Source organism: Tachysurus vachellii, chromosome 5 (genome assembly GCF_030014155.1).
Source record: "Tachysurus vachellii isolate PV-2020 chromosome 5, HZAU_Pvac_v1, whole genome shotgun sequence".
Taxonomy (NCBI): Eukaryota; Metazoa; Chordata; class Actinopteri; order Siluriformes; family Bagridae; genus Tachysurus; species Tachysurus vachellii.
The window spans coordinates 16,165,632-16,182,634 of record NC_083464.1 but is presented as its reverse complement, the minus strand read 5'-3'; the positions used below and the strand labels follow the sequence as shown (position 1 = coordinate 16,182,634).

Genomic DNA, 17,003 nt, shown 5'->3' with positions numbered 1-17,003 from the left:
GTGTTTCTGTTTTCAACAAAAGCCGGTAGGCTTATTAGTTTATAATTTAAAAATGTATTTACAATCAATGTTGTTAAAACACTGACAAATCAAAATGATTAAACTGTCAAAAGATAATGAGACACATTAGAAAAGTAAAGAAAGATGTTTTGAATATTGCAAATAATATTATTCATGTTATTTATTCATTTAAGCTCTTTTGCCATTTACTTAATATATTTATCCAACCTATACATATGTTGCAACAACAATATATTCCTAGCTGTGGGTCAACTAATTACTGTTCACTTTCATAGCATGGACAAAGTCCTCATCTCACTTTCCCTTTTAGGGTGTTGGGTAGATAGCTTTGTTCCAGTTGATTTAAATATAGTGTTTTATTAGTTTAACCAAAAGACAATGGTGGGGAAACAAATAAGTTTACAAATGTTTTTTTTTAAATCAACATGTACAAACATAGGTTTAATCAACAGTGTTTGTTACTGATTAGATATATTTTGCTGTTGGTGTTAAAAGGGGGAAGATATTAATGCGAGTCATTTCAGTTGCTTCAGCTGCTTTATCTTATCTGTCACTTTACTGTCAGTTGGCGATTGCATGCCTTTTATAGTAGATCATATTTCAAGGGCCAACTGCTTTCTGCTTTGGCTATAGTTGGATAAGTCTCACTATGGACTGCATCTTGAAAGTTCTTTTTCTTGCTGTTTTAAGTATCTCTGGGCAAAGCAAGCTGTTGACCGGTGAGTTCTGTAAAATGCTGATCTGTAAAAATGAAATAGGCTTAGAATGCTGATTATCTTTAAGTGATTCCAGAGTATGTAATCAGATAGTCCACTAATATAAATAAAATTAAAGACAGTATTATAGGAATGCACAACTGGTTGAAAACTGGAAATTTAAAAATAAACCTTGGTTTAAGTCTGGTTGGGAGTTAACTCTAAACCTGTGTAGCCGTGGTAAGTTATAATAAGATATATTATATTATATATATTATATTATATATTATAGTAAGATATAATAAGCTACCATGCATGATAAGATTGTGTGGTCTGGCTTAGATCTAAAGGCATTATTGTATCTTAGGTGTCTCACTGTAGACTGAAATAATACAAATTTGTAATGTATGTTTATTTGTGCATTTCAGGTACATTTTGGCATATCACAGACCTTCATTGGGATCCTACATACAAATTAGCACATGGAAATTCAGGATCAGTATGTGATTCAAGTGGGAATCGTCCAACTCCACAAGCAGGGAAATTTGGAGACTATCTTTGTGATTCACCATGGGATCTCATCAATTCCTCAGTACATGCTATGAAGGATATCCTACCTGATCCAGACTTCATTATTTGGACTGGGTATTCATTGTCATTACTGATATGTACTTCTAAAAGATACTGTTAAATGCACAAATTTGAACTTTCCTTTTAAACACAGAAATCTAGCACTTTAATTTAATTAACATTGATAATTAATGTCACCTACAAAATGATTTTCAACCAGCATATAATTTCTGACATTTAATGCAAAATATCTGAACCTCCTCTACAGAGATGATACACCTCATGTTCCTAATGAAGATCTGGGAGAAGAGGCAGTTGTGGGAATCATTGGCAATCTTACCAGCCTCATAAAATCACTGTTTCCTAGTATGTAAGTTTTTAATGTATGAACCTTATCTGTGTATCTGGTACAATTAAAACTTAAAAGATCTTAAAGGATACTTTACTTTGTTTTCTTCATTTTGTTTTCTCAGAAACCAAGGTCTACTCAGCTCTGGGCAATCATGATTACCATCCCAAGAGTCAGTTGCCACCCACACAAAGCAACATTTATGAGCAAGTACAAAAGCTATGGGAAGACTGGCTTGATCCAGCATCAAGGGATACTTTTAAAAAAGGTAAAACTGGAGAATTCTTTCCAAATGGGAAAGTTATAGAGGAAACTTTTCTCAAACAAACACACATTTAACCATGGGTCTGCTTGATTTTATGGTTAATGTAAGAAATTAATTCTATAAATGAATTTTGTGTTTTGTTTTCAGGCGGATATTATACAGAAAAGCTGCTAAATCAAACCGGTCTCAGAGTTCTGGTCCTAAATACTAATTTGTATTATGACCAGAACAAAATCACGGAAAATATGAAAGATCCAGCAGACCAGTTTAAATGGGCAGACCAAGTGCTCACAGAAGCTGCCAAATACAAGGAAAAGGTCACATTATGCTTCATCTTAAACACCACAAGTTATGAACAAAGTGTGAATAATGCAAGTTTGTATTGTATAATGATCATATGAATAATACTTGCTCTTTTTCTTTATTCAGGTGTACATTGTTGGTCATGTTCCACCGGGGTTTTTTGAGAAGAAACGACATAAGCCATGGTTCAGGCCTGAGTTCAATCTACAATATATAGAGCTTATTCAGAAATATCATGATATTATAATTGGCCAGTTCTTTGGTCATCACCATACTGACAGCTTTCGGATGTTCTACAGTTCAGCAGGTATCATCAGTCATATTGATTGTGAACACATGTAGTGTTATAAATCATTAAATGTTATAAATAATAATGAGTAAAATATTTCTGTCACAGGATCTCCAATCAGTGCAATGTTCCTGAGTCCAGGAGTTACACCTTGGAAAACAACACTAGCAGGAGTGGAAGATGGTGCAAATAATCCTGCCATTAGGGTGTTTGAGTATAACACCAAAACACTTTTGGTTGAGGTATGGTAACAGTATCCATCCAAAAAAAATGTAAAAATTGATTAACCCAAACAAACAAATATACCCTTAAACCAATAATCTATTTTTCTCTCATTTAAAAAGACAGTCTGTGTTACCAAGTTTCTTCCATTCTATCATATTTTAGGACATAGTGACCTACTACCTGAACTTGACCCATGCAAACATTGCACGTGCACGCTGGGAGAAAGAGTATCGTCTGACTGAAGCATTCAAAGTGCCGGATGCCTCCCCTATCTCCATGAGCCATGTGCTGGAACAAATAGCACATGAGAACTGCTACCTGCAGAAATATTATGGATTCAACTCCGTAAACTATGACCTGTCAGTATGCAACGCAGATTGCCGTATTGACCATGTATGTGCTATGAGAGAGGTTGGCTTTGAGGCTTATGAGCACTGTGTGGTGAAGGAGCAGGCTTCTTCTTCTATCCCAGCAGTTCTGACTGTAAATATTGCACTTGCTATAAGTCTGTGGGCCAGCTACTAATCCTAATGATTGTACATAAATCTACTTGCTCTGCATTGTGTAATATTGCTATTAAAACTGATCATACTAATAGTTTAGGATTCATTACAACAGGATTTTTCTCAACACATTCATATATATGACCAAAATCAATAAATATTTCCTTCATATACAATTATCATAAATTAGAAACTTACTTATTTTTTCTTTTTAATATTTTATTTAATGTTGTATTAAATAATACAGAAGTATCTGAGGCTTCAACTAATATGAACTATTTCTGGAGGATTACACAAATGAATAGCACTTATTAGATTTTAATGTTTAAAGCACAATTTGTGTACAAGAATCACATGACCAGGATTTGTTTAGAGGAGATGTATGGCTTCATGGCATTGTCCAGAGCTTTGTGGAAGTCCTTCATTCCCACTTCTGTGCAGGATGGGGCTGACAGCTTTCCAGCACCGATTAGTGTACATAGCTCGTCCAACATGAAACGCAACGCCTCATCATCTGTGCAAATCACAGAATAAAGTTTAATAAAGCTAGAACTACCTGCCATGTCACATAATATGTCGATTAGATTTATTTTCGATACATGCATCAGGAGAATGAGGTTGTTAATTCACAAAGCCTACGGTAACTATGGTTTTTGTGCTTACTGTGCTTATTGTCTCTTTTCCACTGAGTGACCCAAAATCCTCGTACTTTTACATCCTTGAAGATGAGAGCACTCTAAACAAAGAAAAATAACAGCTTAAACCAGACAACATAACCCCAGCAGATATGACATATATGCCGTTTAAAATATATAAGGTTACCACAGGCACAGTAACAGGTTGCTTGGCCATCCCTCCATATGTCACCATGGTGCCCCCAGTCCTACACAACACAGAGCACAAACTGCATAAGCAAAAGCAAAGTTTTCATTTATCAGGTTTATTCCATTTTGTTTTAATGAACAATATTTTAACATTTTAAAGCACTAAAACCATTTTCTTCTCAAGCAATGCAACTTACTGTAAATGTCGAAGAAGCTCTGTGGCACTTTTTCCTCCCACACCATTAAGGGCCAGTTTAGGTCGAGGACAAACCTGTATCAAACAAACATTAGTGTTAAGATTATTAGCATAAGTAGCTTTCTTCTTGTTTTTTTTTTTTAATGAACCAAAAACTGTGGTGTTGCTCTAATATAAAAAAAAAAATACAAATGCCAACTAAAACTAAAATCCTAGTTTATTTATTTGGAAACTAGCCTTGAAGATGTCCTTAATTTCTGGCTTTCTTAACATCTCCTCTTTAATCACGTAAGTGGCTCCCATTGCACTTAGTCTGTCAGTCAGCTGTTGCAGGTCTGGTCTGAATAAACAAATCATGCAAATCTTATTTACACATAACTCATGAAATTGACAAATTATCTGTAAATAATTTTGAGCTAAAAGGAAATTGCAGCCAAGATGGCTGTACGATAAATTATGACAATCATTAAATAATCATTTTACCTGTCCCTGACTACATTGATTGTATGGACACCCTTTGCTGCTGCTATCTGGATCACAGCCTGTCCAACTCCACTGTTAGCTGCATTCTGGATGACAGTGTCTCCTAAAATCCGAGATTACGATAAATGCATATGTGAAAAGTATTAGTTTTTAACATTTTAAAAAAAAAAAAAAAAAAAAAAAAAAAAAAGTTTTAACACAATATCTCTGCCATAAAAGCTTCAATTACCTGCCACTAAACTCTCAAAATCAGAGAGCATTCGGAATGCAGTGCAAGGGTTGACTCCTAGTGTAGCAGCTGAAAGGACAGAGATATCACTGGGCACTGTCACCAGATCACCCTCATTGAAAACAGAAGCAGTCCTCCATGTGCCTATACAAAAATATCTAAATTAAAAATAAACCAAAAAAACAGGGATAATAGGGATATAAGATCTACATACAGTGTAAAGACTTACCTAGACCAGCATCTCGAGGAATGACCCAGTCACCCTCTTTGATTGTTTGGACCTGGCTGCCCACTTCTAAGACCTGACCCACTCCCTCATTGCCACCAACAGCCGGAAGATCAGGCAGTATTGCGTAGGTTCCTAATTAAGCAGAGCGTATGAACAGCAGTGGGTTAAATTAACCCTGGGAGTGACACTTATCCATTTTAGATAAATCAAAAGGACATCTAACCATTTGCTTGTCCATATGCATTGTAGTTTTATATAGCACATTAATAGGATACTTGTTTTTAGCAGGTCTAAAAACATACTGAAAAATCTTGCTTAGTCTGGCCACTTAGCAACTGGCAAAACACTTATATTACATTTCTGGCATTTAGCAGACACCCTTATCCAGAGTGACTTACAAGTTATACAACAGAGCAATTGAGGGTTAAGGGCCTTGATTAGGGGCCCAGCAATGGCAGCTTGGTGGACCTGGGATTCAAACTCATGACCTTCCGGTCAATAGTTCAACACCTAAACCACTAGGCTACAACATCCCTCATGCTGGTCAGATGGGTAGACCATCTTTACCATTAAGTAAATTCATTTCAAGCTTCCTTATTGCTTGACCAAACCTATTATTAAAAAAGTTTCAGATTTTCTAATTATCATTTTATTACTTATTTAAAAGACCAAAACCTGTATGATGTTGCAGTAGTAGGGGATTTAATACCAAAATTAACATCTGACAAGATGGTCTACCTGTTTTGATCTGTGTTTAGATAAACAGTAGCTGCTCAGAAAAAGTTGGAACAGAGATCTTTCTTTTGTTTACATTTATAATTTGAAGGATGTTTTTTTGTATGCATCTGCTCTGAGTTTTCCCATACACATCAAATAAACGTTAACCCTGACAACGAGACATCCGTAAATACTTCTGGTGGCATTTTCTTGCCTTGGATCATGTTTATATCCGCGGGGTTGATGGGAGATGCAAGAATTTTCACAAGGACACTTTTAGCTTCCAATTCAGGAAGCTTGCGAGTCTCCAACCTGCCAATGACACAAACAACAGAGCTGATCGCAGGTGTCTCGAAGTGAAATGTTTACGTTCTGTAACCAGTGCTTACTGAACCACTTGTGATGGATCTCCATGTCTCCTGTACACTAGCGCGGTGCTCTCTGTGACTGCTGGCCCTGTTGAGGAGTAAGAGCGAGAAGTGATGCCCTGTAGCACAGTCGTACCACCGGACAGAAAGGGACTGGTGACTAAAACTGCTCCACACGTCGATTTATTAAGACACAAGGTCCGGGACAAAACCCGGGCAAGACGCCACACTTCCATCTTATCTTATATCACTTCCGATGTTTGCATCTTTGCATATTATCTGCAGTCTGAACTGTCAACTCTTATTGTACGCTAGGCAGCCATGTTGTTGCGCAATATATAATATTCATCTTCTTCTGCGGTTTTTAAAGGCGGTTGGCAAAGAATTCTACGTGTATTACTGCCACCCAATGATCTGGAGTACTGTGGAGTAACAGTTCAGTTTAGGGTAAAATATAATAATACAAACATAGAGGCGTTAAGGAGAGAACATATGATTTTTATTTTAAATTAAAATAATATTAGTATAATTATAGAATTATATTATAATAGTATTAATATATTATATTTGTATTATTTTAAAAATAAATAAATCCAAAAAGACATTTTAAACTTTTATCTTTTATCCTCCAATCTCCCTTAGCCTGCAATTTAATTATTTCAAAATTATAAGTATCATGCTATTTAAATGAATAATATATTGTTGAAATCTGTATGACACAGCCTTATTCTTGTCAAAGCAAAACTAAATAAATAAATATAAAAGGTTTCCTGCTGCAGGGTTTATTTCATAACAGTTGTATCCTCTAGTTTCTATACTTCATCCCTACTGATTTTTTCTAAAGATGTACAGTTAATGTTTCCTCTGTCCATTAAATTCCAATAAATTGCATTTATTCTCATAGTATTCATAGGTTCTTTATGCTCCCTTGCTTCATGTACCAATAAACCAAGACAAATTCCTTGTACATGTAAAACACACAGTACTTTGAAATAAAGGTGTTTCTGATTCTTTAACTGGGAACGTCAGAAAGAAATTTAGGCAACTGTAGAATTTTCAACAGGCTCGTCCCTTGACCGACAGTAGAACATTAATTTTCCTTTAGAAAGAAACTACACCTCTTAGTGTTTTGTAATCTTTGTCATCAGTGATGTACATTGCATTATTCAAAAAAAGTATTTAAGTCTAGATCCTAAAACTACCTGGATGGACTGTAGCATGCTACTGCTCTTTATTTAGGCTTTCATAAAATCTTTAACTGAAAAGATAGACAGTCTGTTTAAGGTTGTTTTTATAAAATTGAATTTATTAAGCAAGTATAAACAGAGGTTTCCTAAAATAGTTTAAGCCCCAGCAATCCAGCAGTGCATACTTGAGATTCAATAGTCAATATAACAGAAAATCCTTCACTGGAAATTCAGCCCAAGAGGGTTTTTTTTTAACCAATATTCAGAAAGATAAGTTTTTAAAGAATATAAATTTAATTTCCAGAAAAGTATTTACCAAATTAGCCCAAACAGGGCAAATTATAGATTGTGATAGAAATAAAATTACAAAATACATACATACATGTGTATGCGTGTATGTGTATGCGTGTACACACGTACACACACACACACGTACATATACATACATACACACACGTACATGTACATACATACATACATGTACATATGTATACATACATACACACACGTACATGTACATACATACATACATGTACATATGTATACATACACACACAAATATATATATATATATATAATAAACAAAAGTTTAACTTCACGGCACTAAACTCTCTAAAACAGTTGATTTATTTTCCTGAATCATTTGAACTGTGAGAAAAGCATTGAAATTACAGGAACAGAACAACAAAAATAATAAATGCCAAAATATTATCGAATTCCATCATAAGGCAGAAAGTTATAATACAAATGGAAAAAACATCCAACAAAGGCAGATGTGCTAAAATGGTGTTCCATCTTTGTGCAAATACACAAGTTTCCTCATACCTTTAAATAAACTTAAAATATGGCCTGGAGAGTGGGAGGAAAAAAACCTAATTATTATTATTATTAATATTATAGATATTATATAGAATATATATCATCTATATATTTAGAAACAAAATGTGTTATAATAATAGCATGATTGTTGGCAGTCAAATATTCTAAAGAAATTAATTAAAAAAAATTATATGAACATAACATTACATAACATGATTGTTAATGTTAGTTTAATAAGAGTGTGATTCTGGAATTGTCTATTTTTTTCCAACATAAACCTCTTACAATCTTGTGTCTCTCCCTGAGATTTTCAGGTTTGTGGTTAATTGACAAATATCATAGGTTACAGCTATGTTAAATCAGTAATTTATTAAAAAAAAAAAAAATTAAAAATTGTTCGAAACAAATATAGGCAACAGTAAAATAAGCATAAGCTCCATGATTAGTGCAGACTTGCACTGATAAGCATACATAAAGTTCCCAACACTCGTTTTCATCTAACAAAATTGTGCATAGTAGATTTTTCATAGTCTGTAAATTAAACATTTCATAAATAATGGGAGAAGAGGATGAATGTTTACAATAAAATCAATGTAAAGGAAAGGGTATTTGAGGAGAAGCCACAGTAATAAATATTCTTCTTATAAGTTAACATATAAGGTATATATTAAATGTATAAGAATGTCTGCTAGCTTCTTTTTAAAGACTAGTAAGGCTAGATCTGCATGCACCTCTTCTTTCTAAACATGTCTGGCAGCTGAGGAGGCAATGAGGCAACATTGTAGTGAATTAAACATGGATTTCATCAAAAGAATAAACTCTTAGAAAATTAACGGTCAAAGAAAAAAAGGCAAACATTATTAGCACAGGCATGAGTAGCAGTTGAATTCATAGTGTAGTTTGCAAATAATCAATGAAATTAACACATTGTTATTTTAAAATAATCACAATCTATAACTCAACAGGGATAAAACAAACAAGAAATCACTGGCAAGCCATACCAATGTAACATTCATTTGGCCCCAGGTGGTGAGGTCAGTCGATTGTAAACACACCCCAGCTCTGTTCCAGACCCTGAACCTGACAATAAATATCCCTGAAATACACATTCTTTACAGAGTATTGTCTCCACAGCCTCTGCTCTTTGTCAGACAGACAAAATGTCACATTCTCTTGTCAGCATTATCAAAGCATGTAGAAAAGTATAATCAAAAGTCAGATACATTGAGGTCACTTCTGTTATTGAGATTCAATATTGCATGGTGAAAATCCCTGAGTATAAACAATTCTATCCCTGAGTATTACACCAAAGACAAAATGGTTCTCCAAAAGCAGCATTAGTCAGAACCTATGTTCACCTTTTTTATTGTAGTGGTATGATTGACTTGTGAGCTCCATCCCAAAGTCCTCTGTGCACTTTTGCCTCAATTGATGATCTCGGTGGGTGGAGGGGAATAATTATCCATTTCTTCCTTTCCCTTCAAAGAGAAAGGTGTTTCCTGAGAACTCGGTGAGGACTGCTGGGCTTTGGCTGGGCAGTTGGCAACCATGTGTGAAACACACTGGCAGAAATGACACTTTTTTGGCTGAGGAGGCAGCTTGCACTCTTTTGCATGGTGGTCTAAACCTCCACAGTTGTAACACCTGAGAAGCAAAGATTAAATAATTCTTAAAATACAACAGGACACTGGAAGAATGATTAACTAATTTGCTAACTATATCTCTATTAAAATAAAGAAATAAACTGTATAGGAAATTCAAAAAAGGGTAATATGGAACCTACAAACCACTAGCTGAGACACATCCAATCCAATAGCTAGCTATCCAAAAACAGGTTTTGCATTAATAAAGCTCATATAGCCTTAGTTGTATAGAGCACACTTTCCTTTATTTATAGATCTTTTGTAACTTGTCAATTCCACTTCTCTAAATCAAGAACTTCAAGATCACTGACCACATGGCCTGTATAGTCACTGAGTTGTAGGGCAACACACCTTCACACACTCATTTACACTTTCAGGACTAATTTTGCATCACTGTGGTCACCTACTAGCATGTATTTGAGAGATATTAAGAAAAATTCTGTCAACCACATAAAATGGTTATTGAATAAAAATTTGTATGATTATTGTAATAAAATTATAATATTATAATAAATAATAGTTTAAGGAACAGCCATTTTTTCCAGTATTTGACTGCTGTATAATGTTTATCAAACATAGTTGGTCCAGAACTTGACAAGTGAATATAAACTTTCACCATGGATCTGGCCAATACATTTCCGCATAACGTTTCACTGGTAATCATACCAAATGTACAATGAAATTGCTCTAGCCATTGATGAGCATTGCATAGAGTGAAAGGGGGTTGGCTTTGAAAAATGTTTTAGATCACGGCCACGCGTGGTAACATAAATGACAGATGGGTAGTGGGTGAACTCTGTCACCACTGTATTGATGCATATGCAGATAAGGGCATGTCCGGACACTGGGGAGTGCAGTGATGCTGCTGGTGGTTCATAAGCACTGAAGTGAGAGTCCAAGTGGGTCCACCACAGCAGCAGCTTGGGGGTGTGGATCAATCACAGAAAGTGTGTGGAGAAAGTCTATAGGTCCCTTTGTCAGAAAAAAAAACTGCAATGTTAACCTATGAACTATGACCTCTTGCTCCTCCAACTTCACCCCAAGCCCTAAACATATGCAGTGTCCATGGCAACAATGACCCCTGACCATTTTCAAGCACCTACATCTGTTATCAATTAAATGAGCTGCTGTGTTTCTTCCTCAATGGATCCTGAACAGTATTATATAAAACAAAAACGTTTGTATGTGTGCTAGTGTTTATGCAACTCTCATTTTGTGTGTGTGTGTGTGGGTGTGGGTGAAGAATCCAGGATTTCACAACAGGAATGAGAATCAAACAGAACAGGAATCACTTATATTTTGATCATATAAGATTGTTCATTTCTGGAGATACACTGACATTTTATTCTAAGCTCATTCAAATACAAATGAATATAAATATTTACCTTCTTTTCTAATATAAATTATTTTCTTTTCTCTATGTAGGTTTTATCTTGTGACTTGCATTTTACACGGATGACGCATATGGACAATGCTGCTCTAACAAAAACAACTTGTTAAAATGTACTGTTGTCATTGACAAGGATGAGTAATCACATTAGACAGCTGTGGCACCTCTTAAAGGACCAACGCGGTCCACGGCAGTTGTATCAAAGACAGGCCACTTGGGACTATTTGGGGCTGTAACAATCCCTACCCTACATTTTGTTCTTTACCATAACCAGATCTCACTGACCAAGAGGCCAACCAATACACCTCTAACATCTGTCCAAATTTATAATCCAAATAGTGGTCCACAACATGATGTGCGTTGTGAAAAATCTTTGTTAGGAACGAATGGATGTCGAATTCTAAAATTTAAACCAGAACTTACATACAGATACAAGAAAGTGGTCTAAAATGTTAAAGACAGCCACAGGAGTAAGGCTGGACATAAGGTTAAATTTACTGAGTAGGATTGCACTATTGGCCAAACATTTTAAACAGTTATTGATCCAGGTCACATGTCAAGCCTGTCTGATTGACCCCAACCATGAGATGAGTTGACAAGAGTGAGTGGAGAAGACCAAATCACTTTACAAATAAAACTTAAGTGAGAGTTTAAAATCTCCACTTACAATGCAATAAACAAGGACATGCACTATTTCAGATTTAAGCTTGCAGTTAATACTTCATGTACAGTTGCTAAGAATAAGCCCAATAAATCATCTCATCCTCACCTGTCTCCTTTGGAGCGGCGTTTCTGAGCAGTCTTGCCCTTGGGTCTCTTTTCACTGCCTATACAGTGCACTCCTCCAGGCCCTGTCACCCGCACAGACTCCAGACCCTTGGAAGACTTCTTAAAGTTGAACTCAACCTCCTCACCTTCCTTCAGACTCCTAAACCCCTCCATGTGTAGCTTACTCTGAGAAGAAACAAATTGTATTCATTAGTATTTGCTATTGAGAATCCTGTCAGGCAGTAAATGGTATATTTTAACAGCAATACCTAAAACAATATCTAAGAAAATTTATTTTCCAATTAAGCTTTGAGATAATTACATCAGACCAGAAAAATAATTCATGAATATGCACAAAAATTTTCATTCAAGCTAAAATAATTCTTCTAAGCCAATCTATAGTCTATTTCAATGTTTACTCAACACATGCATTACTGTCTTTGTAGCCATCTGCATACAGGTAAGACCAAATGTGCATCAAATCAGAATTCGGCCTGAATTAGTGTCAGTTCAAAATTCCACAACTCATTTTCTGCTGTAGTGAGAGGGGCCACAAACTTAGAGGATGGTGCAGAATGTGTATTAAAGTTTCCTGGAGATTCTGCATTCCACACACTGCATAGTAGAGGTTCTCACACATACCCTCCCCCAATATTACACACCAGTGCCTTAATTCCTGTCTCGGTGACACTGACCGTTAAGTTGGATGGGGTAGGGGCCAAGGAAAATTCCTTAAATGGTTCCTCAGTACAGATGCATGTAGAGGTGGCCCAGAGAAGGGGTTCACACCTCTAGTCCTGAAGACCCCACTGTCCTGCAGTGGTTCGAGTTTTTCCTGCTTCCTACACTACCAGTTATTAGCTAGTTGGACCATGCATCTTGAATTGAAAATATAAAAAAACTTGCAAGCATGCAGGATGCAACTGGCACTGAAAAACCCTTTACTACAAAATATCCTCTTACACATTTACGTGGTTTCATATGTAAATGGACAAACTAGGCGATTCATCAATATCAACTCAATGCTTGTTTAAAAAAATCCAAACTGTCCAGCATCCAACCAATCGTCCATTACCCATAGACTGGAGCAAGTCACTGAAACGGCAGTAGTGTACCCAAGGAAGCACGAAACAATGTCACATATATTCAAGAGCTGATCTGTGGAGGGTCTCTTAAGTGATGAATAGCTCTGTTGTGACAGGTAGCCATCTAAGAAAGTGAGGCTTGGCCAGATATTATATTTAATAAATGTAAAAAATGCCTGCCGTTTGATTGTAATGTGAGGTTGGAATGAGAAAGTTGGAGACATAGTGTAACTGTGGCATTATTCATTTGCAAGTGAAAATTGTGCATTAAGAAATAAAAGTAATAAGAAATGAGTGTAATGTTCTTCTATCTGTTCTCGCATCATCATGTGATGAACTACATCAAATGTAGTTCCAAGAGCTGGTAAAACATAGATGTGTAACTGACCAGTGTTTGCACTAATAAATATTAATACCTTTCTCCATCTCTAAAACGTTAGAATGGAACATTTAATTAATTATTGTACCTACTTAGCAAGGGGTCCTACAGCCAAATCCTGACACTAGTCTAAAACCTTTTCTTCCTACTTTTTTTAGGATTACAAAGATTATTCTGTGTGTATTGAGCTATTCTATTGTTACGAGCTACAGTTCTTTGAAGAGCAACCCCCCCCATCCATCCAAGTAAAATAAAACAAAAAAAAAAACTACATACTAACATTTTAATTAGGAATTAATTCTCGAGCACACAAATATTTTTATTTGGAAATCTAAATGAAAAACAATAATAAACTTTCAGAAACCTTTTAATTTTAAAATATTATAATTAAATTTCTGTAATGAATCTTTGACTGTATATTGCTACAGTCACACATGGCTACTTTGAGAAGTAGGGGAGAAGTAGAGGAAGACGTCAGAGGACAATGGGAAGGATGGCTCTCTAGATAAAGTGGGGGTCGTCATGGGTGAGAAAGCACTTTTTATTGGGATACAGCTTTCTTTGTCCTCCTGTACAATGGCTAGTGGATCCCAGCAGTTGTTCTCTCACATGCTGTTCCTCATTTTGGTCCACAACAACTGTGGTTCCTACAGGCCCAGCATGTGGACCACCCTACAGCTAATTGGTCTTATAGCCAGAACACCATCTACCAGGCATTACTATGCATAATATTTTCAAATTGATTGATATGTACCTTACATTTAGTTTTACATTTAATTTCTTATTTCCATAGTTCATCAAATTTCTAAATATTATGCCCCTTTTACAATCTACATGGACACAATCTAAACATGAAGGTTGCAAAGCATATCAAGAGCCTTAGAATGTCAACAGACTCCTTCAGAAAAAGTGGTGTCTCTAAATCTCCTATGTCTATCAGCTATTAGCATACTGTAGCTTGAGGGGCGGGGGGTGGATCTTACAAAGACCTCAGATGGCCCTTAATGACTTTTCAGCAGAAACCTGGCAAGAGGAAATCAGGATGAAAAGGTGCAACAAGAAACCACACCACTGAATTGTCTGAAGGGTGGAGGCAGTAGTCTCGCATGAGAAGCAAAGGTAAATACCCCAACCATGGGTCATTTTAAGACACTCTGGTTCTGTATATTGTTGTCATGATTCCAGTCATCAGTCCTATCGCAAGCAGTGACAACAGTTGTAGCGCTGTTGAAGCACCAGAGTAAATTTTAAAATTATGAATAAAAAAAAAAAAAAAAAAAGTCACCTGGTGGACAAAAACATCAACTGGAACTTCAAGCAGAACTCCCTCTCGTCGGTTCATAGACAAGAAGCCGAAACCCATCCGCACATTGAACCATTTGCACACACCGACACCGTGGAACGACTGCGCGTCTTCCTCAATGCCCTGTCCCTCCTCTTTCTCGATTTTAGTGCACCCTCCTGCAATGATATATAATGGCAATATTAGGAGCAAAGGAAACCATAAAATACCAACACACAAATTTCTAGTTTCTCATAAAGCAACCAATGTCAAATGAATGCACAAAGTTTTGCTGCATTAAATTCACCTAACCATCTTTATGCGTTTTATTAGTATATTTTGTAATCAAAAACCGGAGAACAGAGCAAACATTTTTGTAAACTGCCTGTTAGGAAAAATACTTCCAGTTCTATAAATTAAAGATGAAATCAAACATTTTAATAGATGTACTGTTTAAGATGAAATACAGCCTTTTCTGGAATGATAGACAACAACTGCACCATAAAACGCCTGTGTAAATTTGTCCAAATATTGGGTTGGGGAACACTATCTACACAGATACAGAATAATTTGTGGTTCATAAAGTTACACGTTTGCATCAAGACAACGTATATTTCGATATGCACATTTTAATTAAACGCAAATCTTTACATCACACAATGTTACATCACACGATCACACAATCATGGCTACGCAGAATCGGCATAACCGGACTTTGGGCCCCTATTGGTTTCCATCGCCAGATAAATGTTGTTGTTTTTTTCTAAAGTAACACAATTAATTATAAGGTCGAAAATGGCCATTTCACCTTGAAAATCGTGGTGTGAAATCGAACCCATCTTCAGTGAAATAAAACCTTGCGTTGCTTGTGTCCTTTCCCCCAGACCAAAGTGACCCTTCACGACAAACCTTATCTTGACCAAAAGGGTGAAGAAAACAAAGGGAGGCTTGACCATCTACTCGCCATCCAGGAGAGAAAAGTGGGAGGGTCAGGGCGAAAGATTTTGGGAAGAAACCCTAAAACCTGATACAATGTAAGGAAACCCAACCCCCAGCCACCCTAATACGGTGAAACTGCTACCTTGATATACCTCTATATCATTCACCCATCACCGTGTCCACGTACCCTCAGCCATGGCTTTTCCGGGCTCCAGTCGCAGGGTTGTTTCTTTTCCTTTGAAACCCAGCATTCAATTTCTGCGTCAAAAAAAAGAACCGTTTTTATATCGTCTCTTCACGTTATTGCACCAATCTCCTGTTGTCACTCTCTTTATGGTCCCTCTGCATCTAAAGACCGAAGGCTCTGCTTCGGTCAAGTCCACATGTTTCTCTGTTCCTATTCCATTCGCGGTAAACAACACATACCATAATGAATGAGAGACTGGCCCCTTTACTCCGAAGGAGGGACCAATCACAAACGGGGGCCAGTGCACAGCTGGGTCTGTGCGTGAAACTGATCAACACCCCACCACAAAGCAAAATACGCAGTGAACACCTACAATGTTGATATAAGTTTGTGTGTTTGTGTGTGTTTTTATATATATATATATATATATAGGGTTTTGAATTCAGTCATGCGCTCCCCCATATGCCTTTCCTCATCCCTGTTTAGTTTCCTACTCCAACACTTAACCAGATAATTAACAGGTGAGTTGAATCAGGTGCCTGACCAGAGAAATCACAAAACTGGCGTCACCGAATTAAAATCTCTATACTAACAATGAAATGCTTGCAACGATATAATGATTACATATAATTCTAAAAATAAGTCTAAAAAGGGTTAAAAAAAAATTTCAGCATGTTCCTGAAATTGCACGTGCGAATACTGAACTCGTGACATTAGAAGAATGATATGACGAGTTAGAAAAGAGCCCAAACCCCATCTGATTACTCACATGCTAAATCCATGTGATTTCCCCCTATATGTGGTTTACATTTCCTTAATGCTTGCATCTTTTTTAATCAAACAGACATCCGATTTGGCCTCACTCGAAATATGTTATATTATACAACCACAATCTGGCGCTATTGATTAAGCGTAATAGAAACCGCCCAGTGATTACTGCAGAAATCCTCTGGATTCTATAAAATAAACAGCGTAGCTGTGGAAAGGAAATGATGGCTTGGCCTTCCCTTTAGTAAAATAATACAGGAATACATATGCGTTAACATTTCCTATTATTT

At 36.3% G+C, this 17,003-nt stretch overlaps 3 protein-coding genes across 6 annotated transcripts; 1 reads left to right on the top strand and 2 right to left on the bottom strand.

Moving 5' to 3' along the window:
- The first annotated feature begins 582 nt into the window (after nucleotides 1–582).
- On the top strand, nucleotides 583–3,396 carry smpdl3b (sphingomyelin phosphodiesterase acid like 3B). The gene is made up of 8 exons (XM_060870007.1): nucleotides 583–740; nucleotides 1,145–1,361; nucleotides 1,555–1,652; nucleotides 1,760–1,903; nucleotides 2,048–2,217; nucleotides 2,330–2,510; nucleotides 2,601–2,734; nucleotides 2,880–3,396. Exons 1-8 carry the CDS (start codon nucleotides 671–673, stop codon nucleotides 3,240–3,242), a joined length of 1,377 nt encoding a protein of 458 aa, XP_060725990.1. The 5' UTR covers nucleotides 583–670; the 3' UTR covers nucleotides 3,243–3,396.
- Nucleotides 3,397–3,518: 122 nt separating this feature from the next.
- Nucleotides 3,519–6,610, bottom strand: mecr (mitochondrial trans-2-enoyl-CoA reductase). 2 transcript variants are annotated; one of them, XM_060870008.1, is made up of 10 exons: nucleotides 6,288–6,610; nucleotides 6,113–6,234; nucleotides 5,182–5,313; nucleotides 4,953–5,096; nucleotides 4,724–4,826; nucleotides 4,478–4,580; nucleotides 4,242–4,315; nucleotides 4,043–4,103; nucleotides 3,884–3,956; nucleotides 3,519–3,734 (listed from the first exon to the last, which is right to left on the bottom strand). In XM_060870008.1, exons 1-10 carry the CDS (start codon nucleotides 6,500–6,502, stop codon nucleotides 3,571–3,573), a joined length of 1,191 nt encoding a protein of 396 aa, XP_060725991.1. In that variant the 5' UTR covers nucleotides 6,503–6,610; the 3' UTR covers nucleotides 3,519–3,570. The 2 variants fall into 2 exon arrangements, with proteins under 2 accessions (XP_060725991.1, XP_060725992.1); XM_060870009.1 differs by having other exon boundaries at nucleotides 6,113–6,210.
- Nucleotides 6,611–8,654: 2,044 nt separating this feature from the next.
- lin28aa (lin-28 homolog Aa) lies at nucleotides 8,655–16,263 on the bottom strand. Of its 3 annotated transcripts, XM_060870012.1 has the most exons (5): nucleotides 15,946–16,263; nucleotides 15,628–15,775; nucleotides 14,823–14,998; nucleotides 12,075–12,259; nucleotides 8,655–9,916 (listed from the first exon to the last, which is right to left on the bottom strand). In XM_060870012.1, the coding sequence occupies exons 2-5, from the start codon at nucleotides 15,773–15,775 to the stop codon at nucleotides 9,697–9,699; spliced, it is 729 nt and encodes a 242-aa protein (XP_060725995.1). In that variant the 5' UTR covers nucleotides 15,946–16,263; the 3' UTR covers nucleotides 8,655–9,696. The 3 variants fall into 3 exon arrangements, with proteins under 3 accessions (XP_060725995.1, XP_060725997.1, XP_060725996.1); XM_060870014.1 differs by lacking the exon at nucleotides 15,628–15,775; XM_060870013.1 differs by lacking the exon at nucleotides 15,946–16,263 and having other exon boundaries at nucleotides 15,628–15,853.
- Nucleotides 16,264–17,003: the final 740 nt, after the last annotated feature.